This window comes from Tyto alba, unplaced genomic scaffold (genome assembly GCF_018691265.1).
Source record: "Tyto alba isolate M040663 unplaced genomic scaffold, T.alba_DEE_v4.0 Super-Scaffold_41, whole genome shotgun sequence".
NCBI lineage: Eukaryota > Metazoa > Chordata > Aves > Strigiformes > Tytonidae > Tyto > Tyto alba.
Window position 1 is genome coordinate 3,864,475 of NW_024881317.1, and position 15,547 is coordinate 3,880,021.

General features: G+C 43.4%; 1 protein-coding gene across 4 annotated transcripts in view; it reads right to left on the bottom strand.

Moving 5' to 3' along the window:
* Positions 1 to 15,547, bottom strand: part of LRRK1 (leucine rich repeat kinase 1) — an 82,337-nt gene that overhangs the window by 9,761 nt on the left and 57,029 nt on the right. For all 4 annotated transcript variants that reach the window (XM_042804189.1, XM_042804188.1, XM_032994299.2 and 1 more), the window contains 11 exons: positions 13,313 to 13,484; positions 11,713 to 11,876; positions 10,319 to 10,458; positions 8,505 to 8,754; positions 6,908 to 7,074; positions 5,598 to 5,795; positions 4,650 to 4,927; positions 4,264 to 4,458; positions 3,281 to 3,432; positions 1,518 to 1,635; positions 69 to 185 (listed from right to left, as the gene is read on the bottom strand). In XM_042804189.1, coding sequence (XP_042660123.1) covers positions 69 to 185; positions 1,518 to 1,635; positions 3,281 to 3,432; positions 4,264 to 4,458; positions 4,650 to 4,927; positions 5,598 to 5,795; positions 6,908 to 7,074; positions 8,505 to 8,754; positions 10,319 to 10,458; positions 11,713 to 11,876; positions 13,313 to 13,484 — 1,951 coding nt within the window. The remainder of the gene's footprint in view (positions 1 to 68; positions 186 to 1,517; positions 1,636 to 3,280; positions 3,433 to 4,263; positions 4,459 to 4,649; positions 4,928 to 5,597; positions 5,796 to 6,907; positions 7,075 to 8,504; positions 8,755 to 10,318; positions 10,459 to 11,712; positions 11,877 to 13,312; positions 13,485 to 15,547) is intronic.

Consider the following 15,547-nt stretch of genomic DNA (forward strand, 5'->3'; position numbering starts at 1 on the left):
GGCAGCTTGGCCCGGCAGCAGATGGCTTAGTCTCACGAACTCCCCTTTTCCTCTGGGCTCCTCCTTACCTTTTTGACAACAGGCATTACTAGAAAGCAGCTCACAGTAGCAGGAGTGTCTAAACCCTTCTGTGGAGTCTTCAGAGGACACATGCCCTGCAACCCGTACACAGAAATCTTCTGGTCCTGTGAAAGAGCACGTAAGATTCCATAAATTTCAATCATCTCCCATGCTTTTCATATTTTGCTTCCAAAACCAATTTTTACTTGTGTTTTTTGATATCCAAAGCCTGGATTTCTGTTTGTTTTCCCTGGAGAGCATCTGCCCCGTCTGTGTGTAGAAACCAGGTCCTGCCTCCCGCAGAATGAGCTCTGGGCAATACAGGCACTATCCAAAAGCCACCAAAATCACCACTATAGGTGTTTTATCACCACTATAGGCGTTTTATCACTGTATCTAAAAGTAGCATTTGACAACCCTGACTGCACAAATCCCAAATGTGTCAGGACAACTGAAACATGTTGTATGTTATTTTGCATTAATCTGTCAATTCAATGAAAGCTAGTGCTACATTGTATGTGGAATTACCCCGGCTCTACACCTCAGAAATCTACGAAACACAGAGCATCCAGATCCGGGAATAGCAACACTTTGCTTTTTGATAAAAAAGGTGGAAATACAATGCTTTAAGATTTTTTAATTTTAATTTTTCTATACTTCTTGTTATGAAAAAAACAGGACTATTTGAAGTTTACTTCTATTTGGGAACAGAAAAAGTGAAATATTTTATTTTCCTATGGGGAAAAAAAGATCTGTATTCTCACTCAGTTACAGCATCCATGCTAGGGTGGGATGAATTAACTACCAAATCATTTATTCAGCAAGCGTGGCCTTTTTTCCCCACTCTGAAACACCGAACTTCAGGAACATTTCCGTTTGTTTCAGCTATTTTTTGCTTATTTTGTGTCAAATGATTGAGTCAGAACTAGCTGCCACTTAACACAGCCCTTTTTGATGGGTGGACAGGGGCTCTGCGGGATAAATCAGCCATGCTCTCTCACTCTTACCTTTTTAGCTGCAGTTTTCCACAGAGAACACAAACCTTGGGTATCCATTTCCCACCAACTTTCAAATCCCTTGAGCCTCTTTCAAAACCCCACCCTTACACGCATGGTTTCTTTCACTGATTCCCTTTATCGCTTACAGATAAGGACACTTCCCAGATGAAACCCAGGGTACAGATACGCTACGATCTGGAAAGTTTTGCCTCAGAAAGCTGAGGTTCCCACGATCGCTTTGAACACCAGGAGGCACGATTTTGATCTAGGTGTCAGCTAAGTAACAGGCAGAAACAATACACCCAGAGACAGCAGATGCAAAGTCACGCTGCTCATCTGAGACACCCATTGTCTCAAACACTCTTAGCTTTACTAATTTAATAGGCTCTTTCTCTTCATTTGTGTCTCTTCTAACGAGGCTTCCCTTGAGCAGGGCACTGAAGTGCAGGCAACGCTCACCTCCGTGGCAGCCCAGAGGGCATTCTGAAATTTTAGTTGGCAGCATAGCTTCATTCCTGGGCAGCTCATCCTCTCCACTTCTATGACTCCTTTCTCTGGATTCACCACCGTGTAGTTTCTGAAAGGAGCAAATAACAATTTCCTATAGCCGACATTCAGCCTGCACACTGCTACAGGACAGTACTTGGCACTTTTCGCCAAGCCGTAGCACAACTGTCCAGATGTGGACAATGCTGCAAGGCTCTCCACCCCTCCAAATGGTCTTCATAAAGGAAAAGAAATGCAGATGTGCCACGGTTCTTCCTCAGGGAGCAGATATGCAATTGCTTCTGTGAAGATTTAAACTCAGCTATCCGACTTTGTGCGGAAACAGATTAGGAGAATTTACGTGGTCTGTTACTATAATTCAGCTGTGAGACAAACAGCTCCAGCTGAATAGCAGTAATTAATAGCTGGGAGGTCTTAGCCCATCTTGCCCATTAGGTTCTCAAGAGAATATGTGCTTGTTCTCCAAGTTCACTGCCTCGCTATTATCTGGCTTCACTACTTATTCTAGTACATAAACAGAAGAGCACGATTCTTCCAAGTAAGAGCAAAGATCTGTAACCTGATAAAATAATTTATAAATATGACTAATTAATATTTTTGTAACTAAATGGATTTTGTTTATTTGGGGCCTGGGGAAGTTTATTGGGTTTGGGTGTTTGAACAATAACTGGATATTCACAATAACTTGTTTGTTCACAACAAATGTTTGAACAATAACTGGATATTCACACCTGCAAGCCCCAGATGTTTTACCAACTGTGGCACAAGCAATTACGCATCCTGAAATCTGTCACATATAAGTAATTTGTTACTCAGTAGTCCAGCAAGTGGATTGTCCAGTCAGGAAGCAGCTTCACTGAGACATATTGCTGTGAATATTTGGACAATGTCTATGTATTCAAAATACATCTGTGAGTCCCATGTGTTTCACCAGTCTTAGGAGGAATAGTTATACTGTCTGCACTGAGCGACTGACCAGGCACCACAAATAGCAAAGCAAATTGTTCATGAACAAATCACGTATCTTTCCCATTAGGTTAATGGTTACAAATAATGGACACATTAATATAAAATTCAGATCAGTTTGTGGATGTCTCCAAATAAGGTCAAGGCTATAAAAATTAGTAACATCCATAAAAATAAACCTAACTAGCCACGGGTCACATGTGGCTGAGCAAAATACCATCATCTCAGTCACAATTTAATGACATTTAAAGCACATGCCTATGCAGTATAGGACACATTTTACTGGCAGTATACACTTGGATGCACACACAGCTTCAGGCATGTGGTTAACTCTCGATGATTTCAACAGAATTTAAGCATGTGCTTAATTGCTTTGCAGAACCGAGATGGAACTGCAGTCTCAATTAGGAAAGGTTTAGTGTTAAATGGCCTCATTAGGAAAGGCAGAACACATCTGTTCTCATGTGCAAATGCTTCATCCTCTGTGTGTGAATCATTACACTGCCCTAATCTTCTCCTCATACTAACTGAAGCAGAGTTAAGCTCATTAAATATCCTTTATAAAGCAACCACTGTTCCCAATTAAAAGAGTTTGGGAAAACAGTGTTCACCATATACTTGGCATTCACCCAAATTCACGTTCACCTTCTTTACCTCCCTCCCAGAGACATACGTGAAGACGCTGAAGGATTTTTATGTAAAAAGAGAAAAGAACAGAAGAAATAGATTACTAATACGAGCTGTCTCACCTGGTATCTTCCTTCCCATCCCAGAACACCACAGTGTACTCCTGTCCTTGGGAGCAGAAGAAAGACGACTGTTTCCCACAGGACAGCAGGTACATAAATGTTGCAAAGGTAGGATCCTTCATCTGTCCTACCACAGAAATGGCAAGTGGGCGCTGTGGGGAAAGGAAAAGAGAAAGACATATGTCACTTAAGACAGCTGGAGGTCCACATGAAATAAAAGAATCGTAATAATCGTTATTTATTAAAGCTAGAGAGCCAAGAAGTAGGCCTTTTTAAATAAATCCTTCTGCTACTTTCTCAAATCTGCATCAAATTCTCCTTATAAATCCCACCTCATTGGTTCTTAGCATCCTCCATAGCCAAGACACTGAAGCCAAATCTCCTCTGTACTTCCATGGTTTGGTCTGCAATTTTCTTACACATTTTATTGATGAATTTCTTCAGGTTTACAGATTTTGGAAGCTGACACACTGTCATGACAGAGTCTAGCTGTTTGAGAGTCAAGCTCACCTTTTTCTGAAGGACAGCAGCTCTGAAACACCAATTTGCAATCAGTGAAAAAACTATAATGCAGCATAATCCTTTTCTCATACTTTGAACCCTTTTCTTCCTCATACTTCCTTTTATAATCCTTGGGTTTTTGAAGTCTTTGTAGTTACACTCACAGAATGCTACTGTAGCTGTTTCTAGAAATTATGGGTAATGCCTTATCCTGGTGAAATCAATAGCCTAACTGCCATTGATGTCAAGGGACCTTCATGTCACCGCAGATATCCAAGGCTGCCAATCTGCCACCATTTCACTCATAAAATTCTCATTTTAAGTCAACAGAAGTTCTGGGGCATCTCAGCAGGAGGGGTAAATGGGCAACTGAGGTGTTCTGCTGTACCAAAAGCAAGCTCAGCTCTCCAGCACAAAGAAGGCTTCCAGATCCCCTGCAGCTACCAGATCAGAAAACACTGGTCATGAGGGTTGTCTTGTACCTTTTCTGGCTTAGTGTCCCAACACTCCATCATGAGTGCCTGCATCCTGTATAGCTGCACCTCTTCTGGCTGCCCAAGAACAGGACGGATCCCTTTAGACAGCTTCTTTGCAATCTGGAGCTGGTGTTGTCCTAGCACAGGCCGCTGTCCAGACAGCAGCTCATACAGGACCATCCCATATGAGAACATGTCGACCTAGAGCCAGAAACAGAGAGAAAAAAACAGGTCAAACCTCCCTTGGTGGGTGGAGAGGAGAGCAAGGAAGGCCACAGTGGGAAAGCTAGTGCTGGACCCCACGCACGTATAAGGGAATTCAGCCCCATGCATGAAGCCAGCCACCCACTGCTGCAATGCAGGGGCTGGGCCCACGGATACGCCACAGTCACCTTCTCATCGTAGACTATTCGAGGCCTGATCTCAGGAGCTTGGTAGCCCGGTGTGCCTTCCACGCCAAGCGCGCCTTCGTGGAAGGACTGCCGGGAGATTCCATAGTCAGAGAGTTTGATGTTGATGTGCTCTTTGACGTCCAGGGACCACACTAAAATATTGTCCGACTTCAGGTCGCAGAAGATGATGTTCTTCTTATGCAGGTAGGCAAGGCCTGTTACAATCTGATACGCTATTTTGTGTGTCAGCATGTGTCCCAGCGGCACAAAGGAAGACCCTGGCACAAAGGAACAGCCTGTCTTCAATTCTTGTAATTGCAGTAACAGCTTTTTTTTTTTTCCCTTTCTCTTTCTTTTTTTAAACTCCAGAGCACTAACAACCTTTTAAAACATCACTCAATGCCACGACTTGAAATGACACTGTTTGTGTTACTTTACATGTCTGACAGTCCTATTAGATTCTTTTTTTAAACCCTCTCACTTCTAGACCCCTAAATCTTCTGGTAAAAAATAGTGTTTGACTGAAAGCTGACACAAAGCCAAGGTGCCAAGAGGGTCAGATGGCCTCAACCTATCTAGGAATTAGTGTCGTTTATTTGACAGCGACAGAAATACAGATAATTATGAGAGAGTTCAGAGTGCCAGACACCCATCTGCAGGCAGAAGAACACAGCATTGCCCGTGCAGCACTGAAGGGAGATGTACTTCTTACTAATTTGCAGAGAAATTGAAAATCCAGGTCTTCAAAGTAGTTTTGAAAATCCTGAGCATCAATTTTCACTAGGTTCCCAAAGGCACTGCTGAAGAGCAATTCCATCCCTCCCACCTCCCCTGGCCTTGAAAAAAATCCCTTTCAGTAAATGAAGCATTAATTTAAACGTTGCTGACCATCTGTCACTACCATGACTTGGAGAGTGAGCTGTCCCAGGCGGGAGACCCTGTTTTTACCTTTGGAGTTTTCAGACAATACAGTGGTGAGGCTGCCCAGAGGGGCCAGCTCTAGGGCAAAGCAGAGAGGATGGATGCTGATGCCAATGAGGGAGACGATGCAAGGGTGTTGCAGTGAGTGCAGCATGCTGGCCTCCTGGCGAAACTCAGAGAAGTTCTTCATGGCGTCCATGGCTCTCAGGTGTTTCAGCATGGTATCTGGCGAGACACACAACCCCCTTCTAACTCCCCAGCTGGAACCAAGCCAGAAACTCTTTGGAAGGTGTTAATCACCAAGCAAATGCTGCAGGAGGAAGGCAGCTTTTGGGGTTATGCCAACAGCGAGGCTTTAAGTTGCATCCTCATATTGATGCACGAGTCACTAACAGACTTTGGCTATAAGCAGGATATATATGGCTGCCTCAGGAAGCAAGTGCTCCCTTGGTCCTTTAACACCAGCCTCAAGTGTGTCTGGCACACATTGTTCTCATATATCACTTGCATGATTTTGGAACACTCATGCTGTGCTTTTTAAAGCAGGGACTCTCTGGGTGTGAATGTCACACTGCAGACCCTTTGATGGATGGAGTCTTCCCTACTCTTTTCCAGTTGCCGTGCCAGAAGAGAGACCCTTCACAGCAATTGTCTTTCTGCCATGGCACATCACCGGCTGCTTTGGTAGGTCTGGTCTTTCCAAAAGTTATTTGTCACAGGGACAGCATCTGGCCTCCTCCACAGCTCAGGGGTTCACTGCATCCTTCCCTGACAAAAATGAGGAAAGCCAGGCACTTTTCCCCCTTTCCTCTGTCCATGGACTGAGGCTCTGCTGGAAACCTGGACTCGACAGACAGCCTGTGCAGTAAGAGAGCCTGTCCCTGAGTGGAGGAGCTGGCAGGCTGAGAAGGATTTCCAATTTGCTTTCTGTAGCTGCTGGCACAGATGGAGTAAAAGACTTGTGGAGACCCACAAGTCCTGAGTGCAAACCCAGGCAAATCCACAGCTCTCATTGCCAAATAGCTTGGGAACTGGAGATGAAACCATGACTCCCACCCCAGTCAAGGGCTCTGCCTTGGCACCCTATGAGTCCACCCATGGACCTGCAGGAGAGAAGCTTCCTGCAGTGCCAGTGACCTTCACTGCTACAAGTGTTTTCATGATGGAGTCTAAGATGTATCCTCCTCCTCCATGGAAACACATCAATTTTGCTATATATTTCAAAGCTGTATTTAAACAGGTGCTGCCAGCACTTCGGAGAGCGAAAGCTCTTTGGTCTTAGCTTGGGATCGCAGACTGCAAGAGCTGATTCCCGGCACCGATTCTGTGTACTGTACCTGCAGCTGAAGTGGGAGAACCCTTGCATTTTTTAATCTGAAACCTCTTCACAGCCACCGGTTTTCCTTGGTATCGTGCCCGATATATAACGGTCCCACTTCCACCCTGGCCAAGAACGTTGCTTTCATTTTCACTGCATTCCAGTTTGCTATTTTCCAGGAAAAGTCTGCCAAAAAGAAATGAGGGCTTTTTAATTAAAGTTTCAAAGACACCGTATATTCATGTTTCTAATGTGATTTCCATTTTCACAGATCCCTAATAGGTCATTGTCTTACCTACTGAGAGGACAGAACCACCTAAACTACCTTGGTCATCTCAGTGTACTCTGTGCTGGCCCGTGTTGTACAAGATTTCTCACAGAAAAAAGTAACTTGGGAAATAAGCAAGAAAGGCTTTATGCTGCAGCAATTTATCCTGCAAGAATCCAATAGATCTGGAAAGCACATAAGCTCCTTTTCCAAGAAGATGACACAAGTACAGATACTTGTACCATTTATCTGTATTAACGATTTTTTTTGCTTCATTTACCTCTTGTTCCTCTTTTCTCCACTGAGGCAGGACAGGATGTTTATGAATAGTCCCACACTCTGAAACCTGATTATTCAAATCAGCTTACTGTTCCCAGGCTGCAATTCATCATTTCCCCACTCTTCCAGAGACTACTTTTACAGCTGTTCACACTTCAAACATCTCCACTCGTCTTGCACCCGTCAAACAAATCTCTAGGAGATAGCACTGCTAGGAGGGCTGTCGTGATGAGCTGATGGGTTGTTTGCCCAGTAAAATGACCCCAAGAAAGGAACAGGGGCCAGTGGGAGCACAGAAAGCTCTGACAGCAGCCATGAGGACACAGTTTGGTCTAGAGGTCTCATGGCTCTGCATTGGGCACAAAAAGGTCTGAGAGAGTATGAACCAAAAGAGACTTTGGTCTCCTGTCCTGCCTGCTGTCAGGAGGTCTCTTTCTCTACACACTAAGTAATAAGGGCTATAAGACTGAACGCATCTGGGAATGCAGTTAAACAGCTTAAAGACTTCGGAGTGCTGCTATGGGTAGGGAAGAGCTGTTTCAGCTGTTCAGGACTGCTACAACACATCCAACAGCCCTCGGCCAAGCAGGAGCCTCAACTCAATGTGAATTCTCTACTGGTGTCTATATAAATTTGCCCACTTAGAGGCTCTACAAAACTAAAGGTGATTTCAGTGCCAATCTTGTGACACATCAGCACTTTCTTTTGGTTTTGACATATTGAAGTCTCCTTTCTGGGACCCCAGAAAGTCTCCAACTACAGAAAGGTCTGTACAGAGTACTGGGCAATGGAGGACAGCCACAGCTTTAAAAATGGACTTTCACATTATACCACAGTGATCATAGGAATCTTGAAGTGATGACTCCAATCAGCACACAATTTTCCAAGCAAGTGTGCTGAGCACCAGGAGTGCAGTTTAGGATGAACTGCCAGAGCAGGGATTGAGAGCAGATGAATTTGTTTCCTGTGGTCAGTTATGTTCCTCTAGCAGAGCTGAATTAGGGAAAAAAATCCAACTGAATTACATAGGTACACTGAAACTTAACCAAAGGCTATCAAATATCATTACCTGGCAGGAAAATCAGTCATGAAAAGCTCTGGGACCAGCTCTTGGAGAGAAACAGGGATGTCGGGGTGGTTAGGACATGTGATGTAGTCCAGTTCAATGGCAGTCAGGACACAGTCCTCCATGTTAAAGTACTGCGCGTCCTCCGCCTTCTCAACACATTCATTCTCCTCCATCTTGGAAGCTGCACAGATGTGGCAGGGCACATACTGCTCCATCAGCAATGTGCCATCACTCTCAGTGGCTGTGAGTGCTTCAAAGCAAGGAAGCAAAGAGAGAACAACATAACCCACACAAACTGAGAAGGAACAACAGCTCCTAGTGCATTCAAATGTCTACAGTCACTACCCGGATCCACTGGCTGCAAATGGCCACACTCATGAAAGCAGCAGTTTACTGCAGTGTGTTGACTGGAATAAGAAAACAGCTTTTTGCAAAGTATACACAAATAGCAGGGACAGTACTGAAGAGGGAGGACTATCGACATAACAGCTACTCTGCTTTGGTCACAGGTAACGCACAGGCTCGTGAAGAAAACATATTCAGGACCAGTAGAAATTAGAAATGTACGAATAAAGCAGTGGAGACAACCTCCTACTTGCTGGGTGTCTCTGTGTGAACTGCATACAGGGATCACTGTGCCTGCTAAAGAGCATGACCGTGCAGCAGGAAGGTGGCAGCTGTGAGGCTGCCCAGGAGCCCCGGCCATGTCTGTTGTGCAGCCTGGAGTGCCTGATGGCCTCGAGCGGGGAGCAGGCATGGAACGGGACTGGGAGGGGACTGGGAGGCATGGCAGTCTGCACTTCAGCTGCAGACTGGGAGCCAGCACTCACCTGCAGCACCCAAGACAGGAACATGGTCACTGTGGGCTCCCTCACAGGCAAGGTTTTCAGCCCCTCCAAGGGAAACGTGAATTCTACCAAGACTAAACCTTTAGGAGGTTCACACCTCTCCCACTGACTACAGAGGGATTTTGTGGTGACAGGCTCCATTAAATGCCTACAATTAGGCAGAGTGAATACAGGCCGTAGCCTTTGAAGTCATGACTCGTCTCAAGCCCCAGTGATTAATGTTATCATTATTTTAATCCAAAGACAAATAAAATCTTCCTTTTATCTTCATAACATGCAGAACATGAATATGTGAGAGTGCAGAACTGTTTCCTCCAGAGAGCCTCCAATTAAGAGATTTTGGCACTGCTTTCTAGACCAGTGTGGGACAACAAAGAACACTTCAGATTTTGTTTTGGTTTTAAACAAAGTGTATTGGGATTGCAAACAGCCCGCTGGGTAACAGCGGGGTCTGAGCTGATCAGAGGAAAAACAACTGCTGGAGTCAAGGAAGTTACCTTGGCACAGAGTCCTTGGTATCATATTCACTCATGTCTCTCACATCACAATTTTATAAATTATAGGGTGTTAGAAATGGTGGGCAAATGCTGATTCAAGCTGATGTCAAAACGAGTTCTGCCATCAAGGGGCAGTGCCAAGTAGTTTGGGACAAATCCTGTCCCTGCTATGAGCACTGGAAGAGCCTCCTGAACTCCTACAGAAGCAGGTCCCACTCAAATTGTAATGTTTCACCTGTGCTTACTGTGCCTGATGGACTAAAACACACAATGTCTAGACCAAGGTGTGCTGGCAAATAATTTTGATCTGTCTGCAGGCTATCAGCTCTTCTCAAACTTTATTGGCCTGAGACTGTCAGAGCCTGAGGGGTCTTCAGTTAACACACAATATTGCCTGGAGAGCTCTGTCAAAGAACCTTCTGTTAAAAAGACATTAATACTGCAAAGAAAATTACAGTAGTTCTCTTACCAGGAAACCACTGGTCTATCAAGGAGTTGACATGATCTGTGATGAATGCCATTGCTGAAAAGTCTCTCACTTCTGACTGGCAAATGATTTTAATTCCACCACTTTTTTTCTTTTTCCAGTTCACATCGGAAGACTCGACACTGTGTAAGAAAGCCGAAAGACAGCCACAAGAAGCTTTTGTGTAATATCAGTGTCAACAAACTTTTCTTGCAGGAAAGCTGAGTTACATAGTAACATGTAGTTCAAAAGTAATCAAAATAAAAAGCAATCTAGCTTGGAGGATGATTTTCAATTCAGTCTTTTCTGCAAATGACTTTCAGGAGAGAATTTTTGCACGGAAATGCTGGTTGCTCACAATGGGTAAATGCTACAGAAAGTCAGACCCAGAGAAAACTCTGGCCTAACTGAACTAAGTATGATGGAGAGTTTGACAGAAATTCCCCAGACAGAATGATGGAGGGTTAAGAGTTTTAAAAATTGGTAAAAAAATTCCAGTGGCCTACTTCAAAAAACTGTTCAAAAAAGTTTATGGACATAACAATTTTTGTGCAATTCCCACCAAAAAAACCCAAACCCCAACAACCAACCAATGAAAAAACTTCAATACAAAGAGCTCAGCTCTGTAACTGCCTGAATCACATGGGGAAGTAAGAGTATGACCACCACCATGGTCCAGAATTAAGGATTCCAGCCTGTGATTTGCAATGTCTACTCAGCTGCAGACTGCCTAGATGAGCTCAGGAAAGTCACTGTGCCCTTCTGGTCTCCAAACATGCAACAGCACCAATGGTTCCTCCCTATCTTGCAAGGGACTGGAAGAGTAAATGCATCTGCAGATACTACAGAGATGAAAGTCTTTAAGTGGCTGCCTATTCTCTGCATCTGTGAAAGAACATGGACAGCAGGTTTCCTCCAGGCTTGCAGCCAGCAGACACTCTGCCTTGGCCAACTTAAACTGGTTGTCCACAGTCCTTGTTGGACGCAGTCTGATAGAACAGAAGCACCTCCACTGATCTGGATTACTGCCACACCGTGGTGAAGTTTTAGGATTCAGTGGAAAACTCATTGATGCAAGGAAATCTTTGCACGTGAAAATGCATGATTTTACACTGGCAAAGAGTTCTGCTCTGAATATTGCTTTCTGTTTTCAGGCCTCTCTAAATTTGTGGCTGCAATAACAAATAAAGGTGATATATTCAGAACTGCCAATCAGTTATTCATCATTTTTGTCACCAGTTGTTACCAGATGAGTTATGTCTATTAGAAGAGTCTTCCCTTCTACTGATGAGTGAGCATACAGCATGAGTCAGGCCCGTTCATCTCCATTCAGATGATGTGTTTCATACACTCTATTAGTCCACTGTCACGCACGCTGCATTATGAACACAAATTACCTAAGATAGCCTCCATCAAAGGTAACGAACAGACCTTCCTGCCAGTAAACAGTGTGAGTCCTTTTGACTCGGAACGTGCTGCAGCGGTTCCTTTGGGTGCCTGTGAAGCTGTAGATGGTCACCTTTTTGTTTCTCGTCTTGGTGTTCTTCTTGTTTTCAAAAAGCTGAAATAAGCAGAAAAACATGAATATCATTAAAATATGGAAATTTCTCATAAGGATGTTATTTTAGTTGAGCAACAAGGTAACTTCTTTTTTTTTGGCTTTCACAGGTGCCATTATACCTTGTTCATTAAAGAGCAACTTGTGCTCATAAAAAAATTTTGCAATGGAATGAAAATACATGAGTAAAAGCTGGTTTTGCAGCAATGGAAGTATTTTTCATGCCACTCAAAAAGGAACAATTTCATATCAGTGAAGAAAGTTCATTCTACAACTGTGACATCTGCTATATGAATTCCGCATTTGCAAAAGTCTTACAAACCTAAAGAAGAGCTAAATCTTCTAGTGAATGATTAAGTCTGCCCTCAATGCAGAGAGTTAACTTTTCCACCTGTTTCAGTGGGAGAAAGATGGCTTTTCTCCAAGACGCTTCAAACCAGAACTTAAAGCAAAATATTTTTCTGTTTTAAAACCAAAGACTTAATCTGTAGAACTCCACTGTACTCATTGCTCTAATGCTTATTTGTCTGCAGACGGGTCTGACGCCTGGGATCCTTCCCATTCACTTCCATGAGCACTGGATGAGGTCCCTAGCAAAGGTGCTCTAGGGTTATGTAGTGCCCATGAGGATGTAAGCAAGGGCTTGCCAAGACAGCCCATTAAAACAGGTAAAGTTATTGCATGGTTTGAGAAGCCTGGAAAACAGAGGACCTTCCAAAAATAGGTATCATGCTTTTCACGTTCTGTACATCAGTGACAGAACACAGTTTAAATGGATAGCTGTTAAGAAGATACCACAGTAGTACTAAAAATATTTCGCACGTCTTTATTACGGTTTACAGGAGGGCTGTATTTTCAGAGAGAAGCTGCCGCAAAAATATGTAACAACATCAAAATTCACTTTCAGAACCTTACAAACACTACTTTAATGATTTGCATACCACTTGCACTAATAGGGTGTCTGCTTGCACTCATTATCCCATTAAGGCAACAGTCCTGTAATTTTCTTCTCATTTAAACCCATATAGATTCAGATAGCTGACTTTGGTGGAGCTGTTCCAGATCTCCACTGGCAAACGACGTGAACAGAGTCTGGCCCAGTGGAATGGTCACGGACAAGAGCCGCAGGCAGAACTCCAATTACTCGTAATTGGAAGATGCTGAAGGCAGTGAGACCTTCCAGGGGATCATATTATAAAGAGGCTGTGGAGAACGCAGGCTTTCTTCCCCAGTGCCAATTTGTTGTTCTAAATGACACCTACTGTGAAAACAGAATCAGATTTTGATTGCAGAGTCTCATCTCTCCCTATTTACTCAAATAATGTTATTGAAGTCTGTGACAGAAGCAAGCTGGATTTGAAGAGACACTCACACTTAGACTGAACAACAACTTTGCAAGCACAAGACGACAGCTAGAGTGATACGATACAGTAACCTACCTGAAGGTCCATCTCTGCCAGGCTAATTAACATTCTGGCTATGAATCTTTGCCAAAAGCCAACTGGGACAAAACTCATCTTGAAGACCCTTTGGACTGTGTTTGTGGTCTGGTGGCAGAGCCCGTGGATATCTAATGCTGGCTTGGTAGGAAGCAGATGAGGGAGGAGGTAGCTGAAACACATCAAATTCAACAGCTCAGATTTTAGCTACAGCTTATAACAGTGACTACATTGTTGCTGGATAATAAGGCAATTCAGTCTCCAAAGAGATTTTTAATGGCACAGCCTACTGCATATAAAAAAGCTTTTAGTCTAAAGGCACTTCACCAATACATGGAGAAATTAATTTACACTATGGAAGCAAGCAGAGGCAAAACAGACATTACATAATTCAGCCAGGGCTATTGGACAGGGCTAAAATTAATGTAATGAGCAGGACATTTGTGTAATCACAAATTAAATACATTAAAACATAAGAGTCATTAGAACAGCTGTGATGTTGGGACTCATTTTTTGGTATCTTTACTACTCTGCCCTGGTAGCAAGCAGAGAATTACAGCTGTGCTCCTGTGTGGAACAGAAGATAAATGCTGAAAACAACCCACAGCAGCTCAGCTTCAGTAAGCCCAGAAGGTGGAGAGAGGAAGCGTCATGGGAGGTGGCAGTGGGGCAGTTACAGGCTGCAGGGGCTGGGCTGCTCAGGCTCTTACCCCAGTCCCAGAATGAGCATCTTATGGGTCAATATGACAGGGTTTCCTGCTGTACCATACTGCAGCTGATGGACTCCCTGTCACATCCCTGACAAACTCCTAGGGCAAGAGCTCACTTTGCCAGACTGATGACGGCAGAGATATCACTTGTCTTGCTCAGTGTCCTGCAATCAAGTTGTTAGGTTCTTTGCCCAAGTGTGGAGGAGACTCAGTGTTATCCAAGTCTGACCCGTCAGAAGTAACAAAGCTACACTGGTGTAGAGGACCACAAAGTTTTCAAATTCTTTTCAGATCTCCCAGTAAGCACAGATTATTCATTTGTCCTGATCTTCAGTATTAGGGAAGCTAAAACTTTTTGGAAGAATAGTACTGTTTTGAAAACTATGAGCTTATGGTTTTCAATACCTGCCAATAAATCTCTTGACAATGATACTCTTCTGTACCAAATACATGCCAAGATGCCTATACGATCAAAAGTCTTATTTGCTTATAAGCAGAAACACTGCTGTTTTATCAGCACTGAGCCTGAGAAAATGTGTCAGCATCTGGGACTCATCATTGATGGGCATAATGACAGCAATGAGGCAAATGGCCAAGGGACTTGACCAAAATAACAGTGTCAGGGACTAGATGCACAACTAGAACTAATGTTGGGTCCAAATCCAATGCTTTAAGCCTATCACGTTTTCTCTCTAGCAGCTGGAGTATTCTGTAAAACCTGAAATATCAGCTCAGAAAAAACAGCCATCACTAGACAACAGCTCTCTCCATATGTCACAGTCCATAACATCTGATGACATTTTATGTGATCAAATTAGCCATTCCATGAAACATTTTTGGAATGTAGAACTGATAAAACTTTCTCTTCACTTATAAATTACAAGAAGAACTGCCATACTTTCAACCCTATTTTAACAAGCAGAACAAAGCTAAATTACATGCACCTTAGGCAGAAAAGTGGAGTGCATCAAACTAAAAGTTCGTGCTCTATAAAGGTAGTGGATGCATTGTATGACAGCCAATAAATTTTCCTCAGCACATCCAAGAAACAGTTTAGGAGTGTAAGAAGGCCAGTGAGGCCCTTCTGCACCACAACTATATAGTGGATTATAATACAGATGGTGATTCAATGCTCTTGAACAACAGCCAATGCAAATTTTGAAAATATGTGAAACATGCCCCCATCCACCCTTTCAGAACAGAAACTGGCAGCTGCTTTCTCTACTGACTGCACAGAAACTCTATCTGGCAATCTAGACAATAATTGCAGAAGCACAGTAACAAATAACTGCTCTGTGTCTGGCTAGTACATTAAATTAATCCAACCTGCTATAGCTACAGTCCATCAGTGGGAAGAATATTCTGCTAATGTGGCTTGGATCGCTCTAAAAAAGATTGGGCAGGCCATGAAAAAGCAGTTTCCTTGTTCCCGAGGCACAGACAATGTAATTGCCTTGGAGAAAAAATGGCAGATAGTGACAAGGAGTCCAAAAGGCATTTTGGACTAAGCAGAAACATTGCTGCT